We start from the raw sequence: 22156 nt of genomic DNA on the forward strand, positions 1-22156 counted from the left end.
GTCTATGTTGCACATTCACCCCATTTCGTTTGGTTGCATACATGACCATTAAACACGGATGTAATTGGAGACCGAAAAACAAAGTCTGACATTCCCAATCGATACTCAGACCGTTGTGTTTCTCTTTAAACTAGCAGTTGAAGGTCTATTCCCTTTTCTCAAAGCTGATATATATTAGTACTCTATTAAGCAATACAGAGCAATACTTTAACTCTCAAACTGGATTACAGAGGTTTATATGAATTGATCTGGCACTGGTTGAGTAAAACTGTGCAGCTATACTTGTAATAAGGTCTGACTCGATTGGACAGACATGAGGACCTAGTCTCAAGTCTCAAAAGAGACGACAAAGCAACATGGGTAAATAAGTAAAGAAAGACAAAGACAAATAAAAAAAGTACAATCACCAGACATATTCTTGTTTTTAGGGTTTGTATTTGGTCCTTCCACTGCTATAGTGCTGATAAAGTGAGCATTAAAGAAGATTTTCACATGCACCAGAAATCACCCTGTTTGAAATGATGGAGAAGCTTTGCCGCCTTTCGAATCTTTCGAGGCAGCTAATAAATCATCTGGCACTTTAAGAAGAGTCACGAACTGAATATGTTTGTTTTTATGCCCGACAAGCAGCCATTCAAGGCAATAAGTGAGGACAGCAAGTATGGAATAGTTTGATCTGCGGGTCAAAGGTCAAAGAAAGACCTTAGTCACCCACATCACTGTCCTGGTCCCCGATGATCCACAAGAAGTGGAAGCTGAGAGCCAGGAGGGCGGTTCCCAACAGGTCGCCCAATGCTGTCAGATACGGGATAGAGAAACTGTCCGGATCCTTCCCGCTTTTCCACATGGAGTGCACCATCCAGTCCGAAATGCAAAGCAACAAGAACACCTGGGATGGAGAGAAAACGCACACAAGAACGTTTTCAAGCTGCGCTCTTGCGTAAAACCACGGTCCCTTCCACTGTAGCTTTGGGTGAACTTTCCCGCACAATCACACACACACACACACACAAACAGGAAGCTCTAAACCAAAAAGCGACAGACGGAGTTATTCTAGAAGCAACACAATGTTTTTGTTTATGGAGCTTCTTTGAAAAGCTCGTCTCGGAAATTAAACAAGATCCCATTCTTTTGAAAAGCGGTGTTCACATTTAAGACAAATATCCGAAACGGCTTCAGATCTAAACATCATAAGGCTTTTCATCTAGCGCGCAGCTCATTAAACACCAGCAAATTAGCCCCGTGTTTGTCTTCGCTGAGCATCGCAGACTATTAAAATGCTCTTTTGGATCAGTGCAGCCCAGTGGATGCCAGCTTGTTTGCTTAATGGAGATGTAACATTTCAAATCTTCATCTTGCATTCAACTGGAAGTTAAAAAGATGGACCGCAGCAATTCCTGAAGGCTTTTCGCCAGCTGCCCCCACGTTTCCATGCATGTGTGAGCGAAGGCTTTTCATTTAAGTTAAATAAAAACGAGGCCTGTCCATTAATCAGACTGACAGGTCGGTGTGAAACTCTATTTGGAGTCTGACGCTCTGGTTTTCCGGCCGGGCGGCGTTCATTTATATCCGTTATATTAAGGTCAGCGCGAGATGGTTAAAAAGCGATTCGCTCTCTGCTGCAGATTTTAAACTTCAATTTAGGTAGCAGGAAATAAATGGCCATTTTAAAGGCTATTAATTGTGCCTGCCAGGCAAGATGAGTTTCGTGACATTATTTCAATAATTAACCTTGCGACCTTTTGCCTCGCTTTTTCTTTCCCTTTCGCTTTTTATTAGGGTTCTATTAATTAACGATTAAACTGTTAGGAAGGGAATGCCGGAGGCCCTCCGAGTAGCCGAGGAAAGTGATGGTTTGCTAATGTACACAAGCTGTCGAGGCCTGACAAGATTAGCCTTGTAGTTCCACCCTGCGCAAACACACTTTTCCATCACTCACAAGGACAGAGAAAGCAGTCAGAGATGCTGCATGGCTTTCATGCATACACTCACACACACACACACACACACACACACACACACACACGTTTACTTGGCTATCTAAATGAGGATGTATAACACTCCTGTTGTTTTATAGAAAGCTAATTATAATCAGTACAGACAGAGTACATATAATGAGTAGCTAAACTCTATTTGAGGTTCCCTTAAGGAAGGTTGTGTCAGATTTAGCTAACTCATAAACTCGCTGAAAGCAAAGGTTAGCACAGTGTCCTTTTTAGGTTCACAGTGGCAGCAGAAAAAAGGTTAAAAGTAAACGGAATGTGAACCGATACAATTTAGTTTGCAATATGACATACAGTATTAAAGCTGTTTCTTGTTTGAAAGTACGTCATTTTGTCATAAAACTAGCAAACAGTTCAACAAGCGCTTGAAAACAATAACTACTGTTCAAAAGTTTGGGATCGTTTTTTTCTTAAGTCCTATTCGCACGGGATTAGTATTATCTGGGGACCTTGACCTTGTGATTTTGAAATTACCCCCCCACATCTGAATTTCGTGTGGTGCATTCGCACGGGATAAGCGAAGCCTGTGATTTGTTTCTTATGCTCATCACAGCTGCATTTATTTGATAAAATACAGTAAAAACAATAATATTCTGAAATATTATTTCAATTTAAAATAACGGTTTTCTAATACAATATGTTTTAAAATGTAATTTATTCTGTGATGTAAAGCGGAATTGTCATCTGCCATTACTCCATTGTGATGGAAAATGGAATTTCCAATGCTGGAAACAGTTGTGCTGTCTAATATTTTTTTGGAACTTGTGATACTTTTTTCAGGTTTCTTTGATGAATAAAAAATGAAAAAGAATAGCATTTGGAGTCGGTGCTTTTTTTTCTTCTTTCTTTTTTAAAATAAATAATACTTTTATTCAGCAAGGATATGTTCAAATGATAAAAAGTGATAGTAAATACTTTACTGTTACAAAAGATTTCTGTGGATTTTTTTCTCATCCAAATTTTTGGAAGAGGCAATTCATTGCCTGTCCCTGGAGAGGCATGTGAATATCCAATTTAGACCCCTCTGTACAGCGTCACCAAAAATACTTAACAGCTATGTACTGGGAACTTCATTTAACCCTGGAATGTCTTCATCTAAAGCAGACTCAGTTTTTCTGGAATTCTATAGATGCCTTGTATTTGAAGACCCATGAAGGTCAGAGGTCAGGGGGCCACTTTCAGGGCACTAGACATGCGTTCAACAAGCCAAGCTATAGCTGGCTAATAATGGTGAACTTCTGTTCGAAAGATTTTGTTCTGAGAAGCATAATTTAGCCATATAAGGGTTTTATATAGTGTTTTTTTTTGCCCATTTTGTGATAAAAAACATATGTAATATAATAAAATATTATAAATATTATATAAATATATATTTTATAATCTCAATGTATTGTTTTATAGCTAATTCATTATTATTAACAATTTAAACTTATATTTTTATAGTTTATTATAGTTTTATCGTTATTATAGTATTAAGTGTTTTTTTGTTTAATTACAGTTAAATAAATAGTATCCAAAATGAAAATTTGTGCAAATATACTACAATCAATTTATACAATTGAGAACTTTTGAGAAACATGAGAAGGAGAGTTAGAATTTGATGATTCACTCCTTTTTCCTGTCTCTCTCTCCTCAAGGATCCTTCTGAAGTCAAGCAGTGCGTCTGCGGATCTCAAAGACGTGTGTGTTTAGGTTAGAGAGGGCGTTTCACGTACAATGTACACATACACACAAACTTCCTAAAAATACCACACATTCCACGCAGTCGCACGCCAGCCACTGAATGCACTTACTGAGGTTCTCTGCGGGTAATTGATCTTAACTGCGATCCAAACAATTTATGAAAACACCCTTTTGGAATAACCAAACACTCACAGATACATACACACCCACTTACACACACAAACAACACCTGCTCGCTATCGATTTTCTAAAAGGCTCGTAGGTTTATGATGGAAACAACTGCATGCTGTAACATTGTTACATGTGGGCTGCTGGCGGCACATACATCGCGATTACACTGAGGATGAAATAGATTCCCCAGACCTGTATCACAAAACAGGTGTCTGGTTTTATGATTATAGCCTGACATTTTAGTCTGCTACAGGAAATAGTGCTTACAGCTGAGCCTCAAATAGGTGTCAGATTTAATAAAAAGATATAGTGATGACAGGTTCTCTAAACAGCATGGAAATAACTGCACCGCACAGCCTGTAAACTTTCATGTGAAGATGTCAGTGCCTTGATGCTCGGTTAGAAGGCCCTATTTTTGTCACGCTCACCTGGAAAAGAGCAGCAGCCAAATACACGACCATGAAGACGGGCGTCAGTGAGGTGTGACCCCTTTCCATCAGATCAATGGTGTACAGGAAGATCAAATGACCAGGGATGACCAGTAACAGCAGTACTTGTGCTGACCTGTGATTGGCCCCTGAAAAAGAGAGGAGGGAGGAAAAAAAGTGTAATTTTTTTAAAGCAATATATAAAATTTGAATAACAACAATGGTAATGATATTAAAGGGGTTATGAATTGAGAAATAACATTTTCCTTAATATTTTGAGATATAAGAGGTCCAACATTGTACTAGAAAAATGTCCTGCAAGTTTCAAAACGTAAAACTTCCTCATTAATCTAAAAACAGCTTTCATTGAAATCAAGCTGCCAAAATGGTTTGATTCATATTTCATCTCAGTATGACGTCATACTGCAATGAACGACTGCCTCTGCAGATCAACACCTACTTCTACATCATTTCATCTTTAGCCCCGCCCATAAATAATGTAAATAATATGAAATAAAAGAATATTATAAATTAAATACTATATAAATATATTTCATAATATTCAAATTATGAATATTTTCTCATCTAATTATATATCATTAGAATGAAATATTTTTTCATTTTTGTATTATTTATATACTTTTATTGTATTTATTCATATTCTGAATTAGCTTTTATTTTTTATATTTTAAATCTTTAATATTTTATTTTTTATATTTTTATATTTTATCTTTTAATTTTAGTTGAGGTTTTATTCATTTTATCTGCTTTTGTCATTTGTATTAGTTTTTAATATTTATATTTAGTTTTATTTCAGTTTTTATTTTAGTATTAGTAACTTTAGCAACTCAGTTTAAACATTTAACATATAATCGCAACATATAATCATTGCAGTTAATAGCGTTCACCATCTGTTTGATTACATGCACTTTGTAACTATCTGCATGATTTTTACTGTACATTTCTGTCAGTAACCACTAATAACCTACTCCTAAATATAATGTAAAAACGTAACATTTTCTGTAAAGCTGCTTTGCAACGATTTGTATCGTGAAAAGCGCTATACAAATAAACTTGAATTGAATTGAAATTTAAACTCAAACTCTATTTCAGTTAGTTGACAAGGCAACATTTCTTCTTTTTTTTTTTAAGACGTTTAAGTTTTTAATATGTAATATATATAATTTTATTACTTCAGCTTAATTTCAATGAATGAAAATGATTTTTAATACATTTGAGCTTTTCCATAATATTACTTCAACAAACAAATTTGTAATCTTTTACCAAAATAACTTTCCTGTTTATCATAATGGAGGATGAGTGAGCGGAATATTTTCCACAATGATATCCAAGGTGAAATCGGTCATCTTAAAGCATCCAGCATTAAGACACCTGAAACACCACAGACACAAACAACCCTCCACTTGCGATCTGTGCATGTGTGTAGCTGTTCATATTTGATTTATTCTATATATTCTAAGTGAATATGCATATCTCATTCACAAACACGACACTTCTCACTTCATTACCATCCTGTCAGCCCCTGCAGTATGGCATCCCTGTGCACTCAGAGCCCTTGAAGGAGGAAGATTTATGCCCATCTTTCCAGATGGCACTGCTAAGCTTGCAGTGGGCACCGTGCCCCTCATGTACTCGGGCATCTGGACTCTGTCCCCAGAGTCCTCTTGTTTCTCTGAGAAAGAGCCCTGCATCAAAGTTTCGGCATCAACATGCCATCCGCAGCCTCTGTTGTTTATAGGAAGCGTTCTCTGCTTTTCTCCGAGATGGATCGTTATACACAACCCACCGTTACACACACTCCATTAAAGCTAATGTATACACACTTGCAAGCCCTGGTAAGGGATGTTGCTCTAAACACTGGTTACCTTTTCTCGCTCTCTTTAATACAGACTATGAAAACAAAAACTGCCTTCAAAGTGAGTTGAAGTCGCTCTCCTTAAATTTGTAGGCCTTAAAGGATGTTATGAGGATTTAAAATTACATGAGCAGTTTGGAGCCCTTTAGCACACATGCTCCACACGTACTGAGCTGTGGTGTTCATGCGGGAGGTGTAGGTTTGAGCCACGTCATGCCTTGGATCCTATTCTTTATTTATTTTTTGTGAAATGTATCCACTTTGCCAGCCAATAAAATAGCAAAAATTAGAGTGTGAAAATAATTTACATAAAAATTTATTTAAAATATGAATTTTCACATTAAAATTATGACAGCACCACATTTCTGCCAGTTATGGAACAATTTCCACCACAACCAGCAATTTTGCCTCTAATAAAATTAGTATAGGAAAAAAATTGTAGTTGTTTAAATAAATGTACAGATATGCTATAAGTGTGCAGATATGTTATTTACAAAGTGTGCAGTTTACAAGTGTACAAATTTTGGATTCTGTGTATAAATATGCCAGTTGTGATGGACGATGTATAATTATGAAAGTTTAATTGTTTAGGCTGAATATAGCCTGCGGGAAAAAAACTGTTCTTGTGCCTGGCTGTTCTGAGCACTGACCACCAGAAATTTAGATTAAATTTAGACCAAAAATTTAGAATTAATAGTAGATTTTTATTTAATATTTAAAAGAAATTGTCAAATTAGTCAGAAAATGTGACAATATTATTTACTTTTGTGTATTTAGGATTCATTAAATGCAGTCATTTTATTAACAAAAAGGTTTTGGATTTAATTTCCACCACAGAATGAATGGAATATTGTTATGTAGTGGAAATGATATTTGCTCATGTGATGTATATTCACTGATGGACATGGTTCATGGACAAATGAAATAAACTAGCATGTGTGCTTAAAGAGTTTAATTTCTAAAAGTGTACAGGGTCAAACGTGGCTATATATTTCACTTTTTTTTTTTAATCTATTATGCACTAGAATGTGTCTAGGGCACACGTTGGTGTGATTTAAAGCACACTGGGGCAATGGTCGGGGTTACCTGTGCCACAGAAGGTGTGGCAGGGGTAGTAGCAACCCTTGGCCTCGTCAGGAACCTCCCCAGGGGTGCTGTGAAAATGCAGGTAGGTGGATATCCGACTGGACTGGATGGCCACCAAGTTTCCTCCAATACCTATAATATAATAGTACACATATCAGACAAATACTGTATATACTGAGAGTACAAGGACAAAACATTAATTAAAAATGAGGAAAAAAAAACTGTTGCCTGTTTCAAACACGTTTGAGACTTAAAGTAAATCTGCGAATAACTGTCATGTCAGTGAAGCTTCTGCAGTGAAATCTATGTATACAGGCTTCATTTTTTTCACTGTCAGACTGGCAGCCATGAGTCACCAGTACTAACTCTGCTTTTGTCCCCCGCCTCTTTATCTCTCACACACCAACACGCACAGCCCTCTCTCTCTCTCATAAAGTAGAGTGGTGTCCAGAGCCGCAGTAACGATATGTCACGCCCAACAGTTCTGGGGGAAGACAAGCAAGCGAGAGAGAGAGAAAGACAGGAGACAGAGGACAGAACAGAACGGACAACACAGAGACTGACTGAACATACACATTCTCTCCTCTTTTTATACCATCTGGCTTGTCACTCTGCTGAACTAAAACATCTGCTTTTGAAATAGAACTAAACAGAATGGAATAAAATAGAATCAAATACAATGGATATTTGTAAACAGAACAAAACAAAACAAATCAAACAGAAGAGAACACACAAGACAACTACATAAACTACAATTGCACAGAGCTGAATAGAGTAGAAGAGCAGAAGGACTAAATAGAATGGAACATAATAGAAGATAAAATAGAACAGAACAGCACAAAGAATGAATCTAGATGAATAGAATATAATAAAACAGAAATAAAAAATGATTGAAAAATTTGATTGAAAATAATAAAACAGAAAAGAAAATAACAGAAAAGATAGAAATTTGGAAAGGAAGACACTGTCAAATCCATCAACCAACTGTTGGGGATTTGGGAATTGCTTTAAAAAGCTATTGCCCAACTTGCCACTCCAGGAGAAACAGCCAGAAATGGTTCTTTCAGCTCAAAATGTTTAGTAACTGAGAGTGGACAGTCAAGACGAATGGACATTATTTAAAAAAAATATACATTCAGTTCACAGCCAAACAGGAATTCGGTAATCTGAATTACAATAACAGCAAATCCATTTCGCACATACAGTAGTGCATTCATGCCCACAATGGCAATAACATTTCCCATCGTTTAAGAGCAGACCTGAGGGAGAACGATTATATTTTAGCACAGCTCAGGCTTCTGCACAATTAGCCCCAACAAGGCCGTGTTTATGTTTAATGCAGAGGTTACCATTACGCCACACTGTGCCACGTCCCTGTGGCAGAGCTGGAGAGACGCCATCTGTATGGAGGAGTGTGTGGGCAAGTGTCTGTGGTTCAGATTAACTGTCCAGGTCTAAAATTTCTTCAATTTCTCACAAACAAGCAACAACATGACATTTTGGATATGGGTTGGGGGCATGAGAAAGGAGTGTATAGGAATTTTTTGACCTTTCCTGGAGCAGCCAGGTCCAATTAATCCGATGCTTGTTTTAGCTATGTCTGCCAACAGGAAATGGAGATAATATGCAACCTCATTTCTGTCCAAGCAGCAGGATTAACATATATGGACGCCGTAATCTGGGTCACAGATCTGATGAGACTTTGGCTGGGTGTGCAGCAGGGGTCTATTATGGGCCCAATTGGTTTTCGGTAAGTACACTGTCTGGGTTGGGATGTGCAAAACTAATTTTAATATTTTTAATATTTTTAATCTGTTTATAATAAGGTCTGTATAATTATTAGGCTGGATACAGGTTTATTTGACTCCCATTGGACAAGTCCTGAAGGGAATTTTTGTAAAACATTGTTCTGTTCAAAACAGAACTACTTTAAATAAATGCAATGTTTGCAGAGAGACTATCAAGAAAAATAGCATGAGATGCAATATAATAGCCAAAAAGTTCTGTCTGAATGTATAGATATATGCTAAAGTTTTAATTGGGATGAATTTAAAGATGCTTTTCTGAGAGTTTTATCATACATGTCTTACGGCTAAAGCACAGCACGCTAATTAAAGCAGTGCCACTAAAAACCTTAGTACTAAAAAAAGATGTACAAAAAAATCTAGATAAACCACACTAATTGGTTTGTTGGGCAACCATTCGACCACTGTGACCCATCCTCGTACTGGGAGTGATAAGAGAGGTCTGACTTTGCTCTATTTACGTATAACGGAAACTATTTTCCTCTACCAAAGTGGCACATGAGCATGTGTATGTTGCAATCATTTAAATTACCTTCTCTGACACGCTTCCTGTTTGGCCAGATAAACCACAGAAGCCTCTGTTACTCATCCTATCTCACTCTTTCCTCCAGTAATTCATTCTCTACTCAGTTCTACGTCTCTCTTAGAACTGAGAATAAAACCTTTGATTTTGAGATATTCGGATATAAATTTCTGTCTTCTTTCACACACACACACACACACACACACACACACACACACACACACACACACACACACACACGCAGAGATTCAAACAGCTGTTTGGTGGTCTGGGCGGGAGAACATAGACAGGCTGCAGACAGCGTAAATGTCTCTCATTAGTGTGCTTTAATTAAAAATCGTATGGCTCTTTGTGGAGGTGCCATGGTCCTGGCTTCCTCTCCCGTTACCACGCGAAGCTCAACTACCGCAATTAATGACTTCACCCTACAGCTCAATCTCATCCAACTCTATTTCAGCTATATTCCATCCTTTGGCTTTTTCTCAATATGGAAATGCTCATTAAAATCACAAAAGTGGCTATATCTGCCACAAGGATTCAGCTTTCAGAGATGTTTCTTTGAGGTAATAACAGTCTGAAAGGGGACTGAAATATCAGCTGAGAGCAACAATGTGTGCCGTGGACATGGGGGCGTTAGGAATAAAGGTCTACAAATTAAGGTTTTAAAAGCTTAAACCTTTCAAAAGACAAATAAGACAAGTAAGACAGGTAAAAATGGAGATATTGATGTAGTTTGGCCTATTATGCAGAGTATTGACCAAAACGTCAACAATTATTCTCCAGTGTTGAACTATTTGCAGATTTCAAAGGAAGACAAACAGTACAAGCTCTATAGAATATTTTTGTATAGAATAACAAATCTCACCATTGATAACAGGCGTGTAAACCACAATCCCAGCCAGGTTGGGATCAGACACAGTTTTGTCCAAGATGAGTCCTCCAATACTGAAATAGGGACATGTTATTGCATTAGAGGGGCAAATGAAGATCCACATGCTTTTTCAATATGTGTGCGAATCTGTGGCCAGGTGTTTGAGGTGCGTGTATGTGTGTATCACACCTGCTGATGAACATGGCAGTGATAACGGGCTCCCAGCCCGAGTAGAGCAGCTGACGGCTGGCAGGGTGTTTGGAAGAGATGACCATCCACAGCGGAGTCAGACACATGAAGAAGGCACACACCAGAGACGACACATATGGGTGAGAGTCTGATCAATCAGACAGAGAGAAACACCTCAGTGAATACAGATTCTGTATTTATGGTAAAATACAGAAACATTTTACATTTAAATCACTTTTTATAATTTAATAATTATTCTAAATTGGCATTTTGGGACACTCCCGCTGCTTTCATGCTCTCAGTTATGTGGCCAAAATGTTATACAATATACTGTCTAAAAGATTTCTGTCACTAAAATATTCTTCTTTTTGAAAGAAATTAATACTTTTTTTCAGTGAGGATGCATTAAATTGATCAAAAGTGACAGTAAAGTCATTTATAACATAACAAAATATTAATATTTCAAATAAATGCCGTTATTTTGAACTTTCTATTCAAAGAATCCTGGGAAAAAAATCAAATTATGGTTACACAAAAATACGAAGCAGAAACTCTTTTAACACTGATAATAAGAAATGTTGCTTGAGCACAAATCAGCATATTAAAATGATTTCTGAAGGATCATGTGACACTGAAGACTGGAGTAATGGCTGCTGAAAATTCAGTTTTGCCATTACAGGAATAAATTACATTTAAAAATATAATAAACTAAAAAACACTTATTAACACAATTTTGCTGTTTTATTGTAATTTTCCCATAAGAGACAGTAGTGAAAACTCAACAGGAGTGTCGTCCTGCACTCTGACCACACTACACACGCCACACGTGACCACACACACCATTTTTCAAAAACTGAGATGGATTGACAGCCATAACGGGAGACTGACAGGAAAAAATAACCACAACTGACATCTTGTTGATGACAGAAATCATGTTGTCAGCTGTGCTTCTGTTCAGACAGAACACATAAATTGAACTCACACTTAGAATTTTGTTATGACTTCTATGTGGGGTTTTGGAATATTTTGAAAATGTATTTAAATATATTTACAATGATTTTGCTGGCAATACAAAACTAAGTAATATTGTGGATATCACAATAAATTTAATACGTTTGTATTTGCTTTCCTAATATAAGTTTCCTAAAGATTATGGCATTACATTCATGATTCTTTTTTGTCTCGTGAGCAACTCAAAACATTTCCTTAGTCTCTTGAGTTTGATTCATTTTCACGTAGCACATTCTTCCTTTTCAAATTGACTTAAAACCTATGATTGATTTGATTCCCAATTTGTTTTGCGGCATTGCTCAAAAATGTTCATGTTAATCTTAATGTGGCGCCCCGATCAGGACAGACAATCATATTCTGCTGCTGTGTACACGCAGCCGTACTGCCTGGCTCTAATTGGATTTGAGCAGATTGAGCGAAAAAATGATCTTCTTAAAAAAAAACAAATCAAATCTTTTGATGCAGACAGTGATGCAAAAGAGGTTTCACTTTTTGCTAAATACTCATCACACATTAAACAGCCTAAATCTTTAAATCCCAAACATAGAGGCAACATCTGTGTGACTATATTTAGTGTGAGACGGGCGGTGTGTGCTAATGATGGCAGAAGCCTCTCTTCTCGGCTGGTTGGCATGGCTGATATGGTTTTGGCGTGGCACGGTGGTGCCATTTGCCTTGCCCTCACCTCACTTCACCTCTCTCAGAAAAGGAAAGACTAAAAAAGGAGCAAGGCGCTCAGTCTGGGGCTTATCACACTGAGTCATCATGGCCCATTAAACTCCGCATAAACACTCCAGAATGCTGCTCAGGATGGCCCACGTGTAACTTTCACACTTTTTAGATATAGTGTTTGTGTGTGAGAGAGACGCTGGCTATTTGGCTATGCTTGTTAGGGCCAAATGTTTGAAAAAGTTGCCACAAACATAAAGAACCATGTTGAAAACCAAATTTAAAGTGATCATCCATATTAAAAAAACTGATAAATTAACTGATCCTTGATCTTTTCAAACAGGTTTTACAGTATGAATAAAAACAAACAAGAATTGACAATAAAGTTAATTTCTAAATGAATTATTTTTTTGTTCTTTGTTAGTTTAAATATAATTTATTAATATTACACTAACATTTAATAATATAAAATATTTAGAAACATTTTATATCCTTAAAATAAACAACTAAATACCAATTATAAATAATTACTTATTACATATTTTACATAGAAAAATTAAACTTTAAATTAAAACAAGGTAATAAAGTGAAAATAGGAACTGTCAAAACTGGAACATTTAATAATTTAATATTATATAATATTTTCATGATATTAAAATACTCTCTCTCTCTGCATAGATATATTATAAACATATAAATCATTAAAATTAATAAAATTTAAAACAAAGCATACATTTAAAAAAAAAAATTAAAGCATATATAATACCTAACAGGAATGAATAAATGGACAAGAATTTTTGTACCATTTAATGATACACTATATTTAAAAATATTTTCATATTCTTAAAATATAAAAAAATTAAAAACGATATAAACACACAAATACACAGTATATATATATACAGTGGGTACGGAAAGTATTCAGACCCCCTTCAATTTTTCACTCTTTGTTATATTGCAGCCATTTGCTAAAATATATATATATATAAACATACACAAGAAGAGAGAGAGATACATACTGAGCCCTGTGTGTGTGTGTGTGTGTGTGTGTGTGTGTATTTCATGAGAATGTGGATCTGCAGACCCAGCGAGGTCATGCACTGTCACAACACTCTCATTGTCCTGAGCCAGACTCATTAGCAGCGTGACCCTACCCATAAAACATATCAACCCCACTGCCCCATAAACTGTAACTTACACACCTCACATCTGCTGACACCTGCAATAGAGTGTGAGAGTGTGAAATGTGCTGCTACGTTTAAGATATATTACTGATCACACTTTAATATGACAGATAAAGACTGGAATATGTTCAGTTTTTCCACATAATATTCTTTAGACAGCTTTATGACAAATGCATCTAAACATAATTCACTCAAAGCTAAATCCAAAGTGACGGATTCTTGCGCTCTCTAGTGGTAGAAAACTGAAAGTATCTCTGATCTGCTGGAGAGAAACTGCTACAGATTTATCAAACTCTAACCTACTATCTATTCTGGGCAAAAAATAAATCTCTTTCTGTCTCTGTTACAGTTCCTAGTGAGCTGCCTCGCTGTCTGCTGTCTACATAGGTGGCTTTCTTTGAAGGCAGCATCCTAACCGAAATGGAACTCATTTGAGGTTGTCCATACTTACTATGTACAAGCATACTTTGAATTTGAGTGTGCATATGACGCCAAAAATGCTATCTAGCTAGGCAGCTCACTAGGGTTTGTAACAGAGCCCTTCTTTTTATACACATCTTTCTCACCTAGGCAGTTGTAGAGGCCCTGGCTGATCCATGCCAGGATGGCCAGCGTGATAAGGTCACCAAAACTGGCAGCGATGGGTGTGGCTACATTATCAGGGTTGATGCCTGTCTTCTTAGAGCCCACAATCACACCCACCATTATTATACCTGAAGAGAAGAGACATTGTTCACCTTACTCACTTGGAGCTGGACATTCATAATGTGAAACGTTACTAATAACAAACATGACTAATGTGGTATTGTGATTTAACAATGTGGTCCATTATTTGTTGTGAAAAGAAACGCTTTAGTAAATACATGTAAGAGTATTAGAGGTTAATCTGTTGTACAGACCCTGCAGCAGAGATGCTATGAAGGCTGTTGCGACACTACTGGAACACAGCAACACGGCGTGACTGATCTGGAACTTTCCCTCAGGAATCCAACCCAGTACAACAGCCACTACTGCTGCCAGGAACCCTATTACTGTGGCCTGCACCTGAGAAAGAGACAGACAGAGGTAACAATGGGTTTCATTTATTAAAAAAATATATATACTTTTTTATTTTATTAAATATATAAATAGATATTTTATTATTTGTTTATTTAATTTAGTTTTTAATTATTTTCTTATATTTTTAATTTTTATATATTTGAAAAAATATATTTTAAAGATAAAATAACCAAAACAATGTTACAAAAACAATATAATAATATAAGTTATACATAAATGTAAATATTACAGATATATTTATTGTTTATTTTATCTTTAATTACTTATTATATATACACTTACATAAGACACTTCACTTTGTCTTTGTTTTATTAGTGTCTGCGTAAATATGGAAACCCGTAATCTTGATAAGATCTCTCTTCTTTTTCCAGGTAAAAACCCTGATGCAAAATAACCGTGTGAACGTATTTAACGTTCCTGATGGCGTTTGCTTGTTTACAGTCTACAGTACATGTAACCCTACTGAAAGCTCTTACCTGTTTCAGCGCCAAATTCCCAATAATAAGATTCCACTTCTCTATGGGTGAGTCCATTTTCCCCACATTCACCTAAAGACAACAAAATTGATGAACAATTTTTTTCCCTCTCATTACTATTATATTCAGTCACTTGGACTGTGGTCACTGAGATGTGACACATATGTTTTATGCACATTTTCTAGCACTTAAAAGCAAAGGTAAAAAGTTGACAAAACATTGATAAATTATAAATATTTCAAACATTTTCACCCAAAAATAAAAGCAACTTTATTTAGGACCATTAAGATCTTGTGCAGTGACAATTTTTACATTAGTGTTATTCAAAAAAATTATAATTGTAACATATTTATACATCATGGTAATATATAATAAGTTGTACTGAATTTAATGTAATTAATTACAATAATTACACTGATTTATATTAATAATTTAATTTACATTAATAAAAAAAAAAGAGAATAACAATGCAGAAAAATCTTAATGGCCCTAAAAAGAGGCTTAAAATAATATATAAAATACAATGTTTTCTTTTAATCTTTTGATTCTAGACCTAAAAGCTAAAATAAGAAAACAATAGTATGTGACAAAATTACTTCTGTTCTGAGTGGTGGATTTTGGCATTGGGAATTTTACATTGGAAAAAAAAAAACTGACGTGAGGAAAAGTTAAGAATATTTTTGGTTTGGAATGGATCTCTGCCCACAGAGTAACAAGATGGCCGACTCCACAACCGATGAGCCAGTGTGTGTGTGCAAGTGTGTGTGCTTAAGAAAATACAGGAAACAAATGTAAATGTGAAAGAGCAGCGTGTAGGAGAGAGCCGTCTGAGGGCAATAGACTCAGTGTGTGTTTTTCTTTTTTTCCCCCCAGCTGCATGAGGGTGAACAGAAGGCCTGTACTTTCGCCCCTCTCCTCCGCACGGTCCACACCGCCAGGGTTTGTTTATTCTTTCACCTCGAGGGGGGACGACAGATTTGCCATGAGAACACTAGACGTTAACAGCATGAGCTGAAACCCCTCTGAGCTCTAAAGTCCCGGACTGAGGAAAAAAAAAAAAACACACTAGCTACCAAAAAAAATAAAATCACTCTGTCAGCAGATAGCAGCCGAGACTCCAGCGCCCAGAGGAAAGGGCAGGAGAGGAGAGCGGGAGAGAATATGTTACTAAACTAGATTATATAATCTTTGTCTATGCACACATACAAACACACCTGAGACTTTAACTATGGAAAGGTTTAAATGCACAATAAGTTTTTAAAGACGACAAGAAACAGCATTTGGAACACATTTTTACAAGGGTCAGAAATTAAGGTGCTGATGTTGCTCATGGCAAAAATGCCACAAAGTGACAAAAATGCCCCCAAAATTCATGTTGCAGCAAAAATAAATAAATAAAATTTAAATGTATAAATGTATACCATTTGCACATAAATTATATTTTATATTTCTAGATAATATTTAATACATTTTTACCTTTATTTATTTATTAAATTTGATTATTTAAACACTTGACAAAATGTTCAGTTGCTGTGGTTGATGAGGTAATGACATTATTGGTTACGTCAACAGAAAATACGCAAGTGAGGTGTAAGAAGTATAAATATATAGTAAGTAAAAGATTATAAAACAAACTTTTTCTTTAAAATATTTTGCACAATAAGACCAGGCATTAAGACAGTAAAGATTACATGTTGTCTTGAAAACTTACATGTGTTTTTCTTACTCAGACACATGGGGGTTGGAAATACCTATAGAGTCATAACCATAATAACAGGCTTGCTAGATATTCTATCACTGATATATGGTTTTTACTACCAGGCCTAGTCTGTGGAGATGGGCACTAGCATGAATCGTCAGGTCCTGACAGGTGAGAGCATGCCCAAAACAGGCCAAGATCTCATCATGAAGCAACTTAGCATCAGTGGAGCACTTCTTGTGAGAGCTGACAGTCACTTCTAATCAAATTACAGGCACACCTAATGTGAACTAAAGCAAGATCCAATTATGTGAAAACAGCTGTAAGTTAGTTAGGATACTAACCGCCGTGGAAAGCCTGGAAGCGAGGGTCATCTCTAGGTTTCCTTTCAAACCCAAAAGAGCCGGAACCAGGATGAAGATCTCTGTAATGTTTTTAAATGCTTCCCAATGCTGAAAAAAAAGAGGAGAGATTTCTATTAGGTCTATGGAGTGGTTCTCAACCAGGGGACCCGGGCCCACTAGGGGGCCTCAACAAACTTCCAGTGGGGCCCCCTAAAAATAAGACAGCTTATTTAAATTTCGTTATATTACCATAATCTTACTTAAAATGCACAAATTAATTAAAAATAGAAATAATAAAAAATTCAAAAATTTAAATTCAACATTAAACAGACATAATATTTTTGAGTTTATTCATTTTTATGACAACAGAAGTAACAAAGGTACAGCTTAGATAGGAGGGCCTTCAAATATGATCCTCAAATGCTGTAGTCAGGGCAAAAAGGTTGAGAAGCATGTTTGACTGTTTTTGTTTTTTTTACTAGTTTTATTATCTGCCAGGCAAAATTGGTAAGTCGAATTACATCAAAGTTTAATACTTAAAGGGACAGTTCACCATTTTTGTGAAACACAAAATAAGATATTTTGAAAACTGCTTCAGTGTTTTTTGTTCATAAAATGAAAGTCCAGTGTGATTTTGGACCCCATTGATTTTCATTATATGGACAAAATCATCTTCAACATACCTTCTTTTGAGTTCCGCAAAAGAAAAAGACATACAGGTTTGGTAACAACATAAAGGTGAGTAAATGCTCCCTTTAAAGTTTCAAAAACTCACTTGTACTATATCCAGTACAACTCCGGCCGAAACCGTCCCGAACCCAGCTAGAAGGAAGGGTACTAGTATCTGCAATGCCATGGCGAGGGGTGACTCTTTGGGCATATTTCTAGTTGCCTGCAGCTGCCCTTCCTCTACGCTCTCCTCTTCCTTATCGGCCTCTTCTCCCGAAAGCCTGCACTCAGGCAGCATGGGCTCCGTCTCCGCATAGTGTCCATCTCCAGCATCAGACATGCTGATGGACGTTCGGCTGCTGCGGTCCGAGTGGCGGCGGGGCTCGCGGTGGAACCCGTTCTTGAGGGACTCTGGCTTGGGCGTGCCGAGGTCCACCATGGCCAGCCGTTCCTCCTGTAGTGCGGTGTAACCAGCAGGTACCATGGTCTGAAGCAAGGAGGGTATGGGTCTGAAAGCAACAGAGCTCCAGGCTCCTCCAGCCTGAGCTGCCAGACTAGGGCCCAGGGAGCTGAGCACAGCACCCCCTATGGTTCGGAGGCTCATATTGCAGACAGGAACTAGTTGGGCTCATGGCCCTCTGGACTTTGAGAAGAGCAGCAGATCAGCAGAAACAGCAGGTGGCATCCATAACAGCTACGAAGAAGCTCTGACAGTATCGCAGTGATCTGATAAAGATAAGCACAGAGGAAATTCATCAACAAAAGTGTCACATTCGAGGTCACACTATCATTATATGCTTTCTTTTAGTCTGTCAGCAGCAGTTATTTGATCTAGATGCTGAACTGGCAGTCATAGTGTTTAGCACACAGTCTAAACTTTATTTACTTAAACATCAATTACTAAGTACTCCATACTTGGAACTAACTTCTGAACCCCTTCAGTATTAATATTTACAGACACGTATGAAAACGTTTATCTGACAACTGCAAAAAAAATAAAAATAAAAAATAAATTGCAAGATAAAATTCACAGAACTTATAAAACATAAAGGAAGTGTAACCAGCAGGTACCATGGTCTGAAGCAAGGAAGGTATGGGTCTGAAAGCAACAGAGCTCCAGGCTCCTCCAGCCTGAGCTGCCAGACTAGGGCCCAGGGAGCTGAGCACAGCACCCCCTATGGTTCGGAGGCTCATATTGCAGACAGGAACTAGTTGGGCTCATGGCCCTCTGGACTTTGAGAAGAGCAGCAGATCAGCAGAAACAGCAGGTGGCATCCATAACAGCTACGAAGAAGCTCTGACAGTATCGCAGTGATCTGATAAAGATAAGCACAGAGGAAATTCATCAACAAAAGTGTCACATTCGAGGTCACACTATCATTATATGCTTTCTTTTAGTCTGTCAGCAGCAGTTATTTGATCTAGATGCTGAACTGGCAGTCATAGTGTTTAGCACACAGTCTAAACTTTATTTACTTAAACATCAATTACTAAGTACTCCATACTTGGAACTAACTTCTGAACCCCTTCAGTATTAATATTTACAGACACGTATCAAAACGTTTATCTGACAACTGCAAAAAAAAATAAATAATAATAATAAATTGCAAGATAAAATTCACAGAACTTATAAAACATAAAGGAAATTAACAAATGCATCATATAATGTGTTCAGAACAACACATTATTATGCCTGTAAGTAACTAATCATATATTTTACTGATATTATTAGAGATATACCAATATATTATACATCTGATGAGGAGGCAGGGAGAGGACATGTTGCATTTTCAGTTGGACAAACTAATTAAAAATGCCTGATTTGTTAAGTTTTTATGGTTTGTGATTACCAAAAAATACTAAACTGTATGTCTAAACCTTTATGTAGATGACTTGTGCATTGGAATCACCCCAAAACATCCTAAATATTCTCCAGCTGCCTGATGGTCAACATTAGTCATTAATAATTAAAACTGCGAAGCCTGTCAAATGGAACGAACGCTTTATTTTATTTAAACAATCTCTCTGAAGGGTAAAAAGATAATAAAGGACTGTATGTACCGTGATATTTTAGTTCCGTCGAGACGAGTTTCTTCTTCCCTGATCGCTGGACGACAGCGGCGAGCGTCATCACTGCCGCGGGAGCGACCACGCATTTCAAAATAAAAGACTCGTGCGATCACGTTCTTCTTCTTCTTGTACGATTTTATGGCGGTTGACAAGCCAACTTATGGTGTATTACCGCCACCAACTGGACTGGAGTGTGAAGAATTAACGGGAAAGAGGGAAAAAGGGGAAAAAAAAATATGAAGCGGAATATGGAATATGAAGCCCCAACCCTTACCTGAACAGTTCTGTTAAGTAAAAAATCTTTAATCCAGTTAAACATTCTGACTTCAATTCCTAATTGTTCAAATTTTATTAACAGCCCCTCCTTCCAAAGCATGTCATATGCTTTTTCAATGTCAAAAAAGATACCTACTACCACCTCTTTATTACTAAAAGTGCTTCACTGCAGACAGAAAGGGTCCCCAGAAGTAGTGGTGAGTATGTTCATGTCATCAGTTGGGTTATCTTTAATGCATAATTGCCATAATCTATTAAATAAGAGTGTATTGTTTCTGTGTGCTAGTCTTGGACAGAATGCAAAGTTTCCTTCCACAAATCGCCCAAGCCAATGAGTCTCTAAGACAACAGATGGACGAGGCTCCTGCTGGTTTCTTTAACATTGAGAGTGTGGAGGATGCAGAGAAAATCATTGAGATGGTGCGTCTGCTCTCACCACCAGCTGTAGTTCATCTTAACGTGTCTAAATATAACAATATTTCACTTGTTCCATAATAACCAGATGTGTCTGCCTTGCAGGACGTGGCTCTGGTTGAACTGGAGGATTCAGACAGCAGTGAAGAGGATGAGTCGTCGTCATCATCATCATCATCAGAGGAAGACAGCTCAGAGGACGAGGTGCAAACTGTCACTGCAAAGACACTCAAACTTCCAGGTGACAGAAAGAGAAAGGCCAACATCCAGGTGATAGAGAAAAAGTGCGAGTGAGAGAACACATACTGCCAACTGGAACTCTGGGAGAGCGCTGGACTCACGCCAGGCCATTTCTGTGCCTATTAAAGAAATATATAACCCTTCCAAGTTTGTTGTTGTTTGGAATGAGCACAGACCAGTGATTTTATTTCCTGGTGAGCTAGTAGACTGACATTTCATGTTCTTTGGAGATATTTTTATCCAAAAGGTGAGTGATTAAAGGAGTAGTTCACCAAAAAATGAAAATTTGCTGAAAATGTACTCATCCTCAAGCCATCCATGATGTAGATGAGTTTGTTTCATCATCGTAACAGATTTAGAGAAATGTAGCAGTACATAACTTGCTCCCCAATAAATGCAACGTCTAAATGATGGATTTGTTTCTTACAAACATGCAACTTTTCGCTTCACAAGACATTGATTGATGGACTGGAGTCGTGTGGATAACTTGTGGATTATTGTGATGTTTTTATCAGCTGTTTGGACTCTCATTCTGACGGAACCGCGCCAACAGTGGCTCAACCCTACAACACGGAAGTTACGTTGTGTAAAAAAAAACACATGTGGATACAAGTGAATTTGTACATGTGAGGAACTAACCATGGCTCAAACACAAAACAATATTAAGAAAACCTCTTCTAGAGACTTGTTGACCTGTGGCAGCGGAAAAGGTGAGACATTCTGAGTTTAGAGAGAAAATCTCGTCTAAAAAAAAATCTCGGTTTTTCCATGTTGTGTGTGGTCGAAATACCATTTCATTTTAGAAAACTAACTAGAAGTCAATTGACATGTGAAAATAAAAATAATGTTTCTAAATTAACATTTGACCAGTTGAGAAGAACTACTCTCAAATCATAATGTAGAAATGTAAAAATGAAACTACATCCCTGATGTGCTTTGTTGTTACTTATTATTTGCACCATAACCAAATATAATTTTGGGAACACTTAATCATAAATGAATTGCTAACTTTGATATCTCCAGAAATCCATGAAAAACTTCTGTTGAACTCTAAAAGTGCTTCACTGCAGACAGAAAGGGGCCCCAGAAGTAGTGGTGAGTATGTTCATGTCATCAGATGTATTTGTAGGTCATATGCTATAATTATAATGGGTTATCTTTAATGCAACATCTTGGATGGCCTGAGGGTGAGTACATTTTCAGCAAATTGTTATTTTTGGGGAGACTAAAAGCCACTCTTTTGTGTTATCTCAGTTGAGTGTACTTGAAAAATGGATTGTATTCTGGCATTAACTATATTAAAAGGTCAGTGTTTCAATCAAGAAAAACAAAGTTTTTTTCAATTTACATTCTTTATTGTAAAAATGGTTTCCCGACGCTCCTTACATTTTGTTTGTAGTTGCTATAAAG

At 36.9% G+C, this 22156-nt stretch overlaps 2 protein-coding genes across 3 annotated transcripts in view; one reads left to right on the forward strand and one right to left on the reverse strand.

Moving 5' to 3' along the window:
* The window catches only part of LOC107658826 (solute carrier family 41 member 2-like), a 19908-nt gene extending 1390 nt beyond the window's left edge, over positions 1–18518 (reverse strand). Inside the window, exons 1-10 of one of the 2 annotated variants that reach the window (XM_016447487.1) lie at positions 17853–18517; positions 17078–17185; positions 15035–15106; positions 14399–14543; positions 14066–14212; positions 10636–10783; positions 10441–10520; positions 7248–7379; positions 4286–4434; positions 7–889 (exon numbers count right to left, since the gene is read on the reverse strand). In XM_016447487.1, coding sequence (XP_016302973.1) covers positions 704–889; positions 4286–4434; positions 7248–7379; positions 10441–10520; positions 10636–10783; positions 14066–14212; positions 14399–14543; positions 15035–15106; positions 17078–17185; positions 17853–18350 — 1665 coding nt within the window. In that variant the 5' untranslated portion in view covers positions 18351–18517 and the 3' untranslated portion in view covers positions 7–703. Of the gene's footprint in view, positions 1–6; positions 890–4285; positions 4435–7247; positions 7380–10440; positions 10521–10635; positions 10784–14065; positions 14213–14398; positions 14544–15034; positions 15107–17077; positions 17186–17852 lie in introns of those variants that run through there. The other variant, XM_016447488.1, reaches the window with a different exon arrangement.
* A 1553-nt stretch (positions 18519–20071) lies between these two features.
* Positions 20072–21205, forward strand: LOC107658727 (uncharacterized protein C12orf45 homolog). Its single transcript, XM_016447381.1, has 4 exons — positions 20072–20102; positions 20221–20289; positions 20379–20512; positions 20612–21205. The coding sequence occupies exons 1-4, from the start codon at positions 20072–20074 to the stop codon at positions 20798–20800; spliced, it is 423 nt and encodes a 140-aa protein (XP_016302867.1). The 3' UTR covers positions 20801–21205.
* Positions 21206–22156: the final 951 nt, after the last annotated feature.

This window comes from Sinocyclocheilus anshuiensis, unplaced genomic scaffold, assembly GCF_001515605.1.
Source record: "Sinocyclocheilus anshuiensis isolate Anshui unplaced genomic scaffold, SAMN03320099.WGS_v1.1 scaffold283, whole genome shotgun sequence".
Classification (NCBI taxonomy): Eukaryota; Metazoa; Chordata; class Actinopteri; order Cypriniformes; family Cyprinidae; genus Sinocyclocheilus; species Sinocyclocheilus anshuiensis.

What these genes read in the sequence shown, in the direction of transcription:
- LOC107658727 (XM_016447381.1), top strand. Translation starts at nt 20,072, where the DNA reads ATGAAGCCCCAACCCTTACCTGAACAGTTCT. An exon ending in AAGGGTCCCCAGAAGTAGTG is followed by an intron (nt 20,290 to 20,378) that starts GTGAGTATGTTC and finishes TCTGTGTGCTAG; the next exon opens with TCTTGGACAGAATGCAAAGT. An exon ending in CAGAGAAAATCATTGAGATG is followed by an intron (nt 20,513 to 20,611) that starts GTGCGTCTGCTC and finishes TCTGCCTTGCAG; the next exon opens with GACGTGGCTCTGGTTGAACT.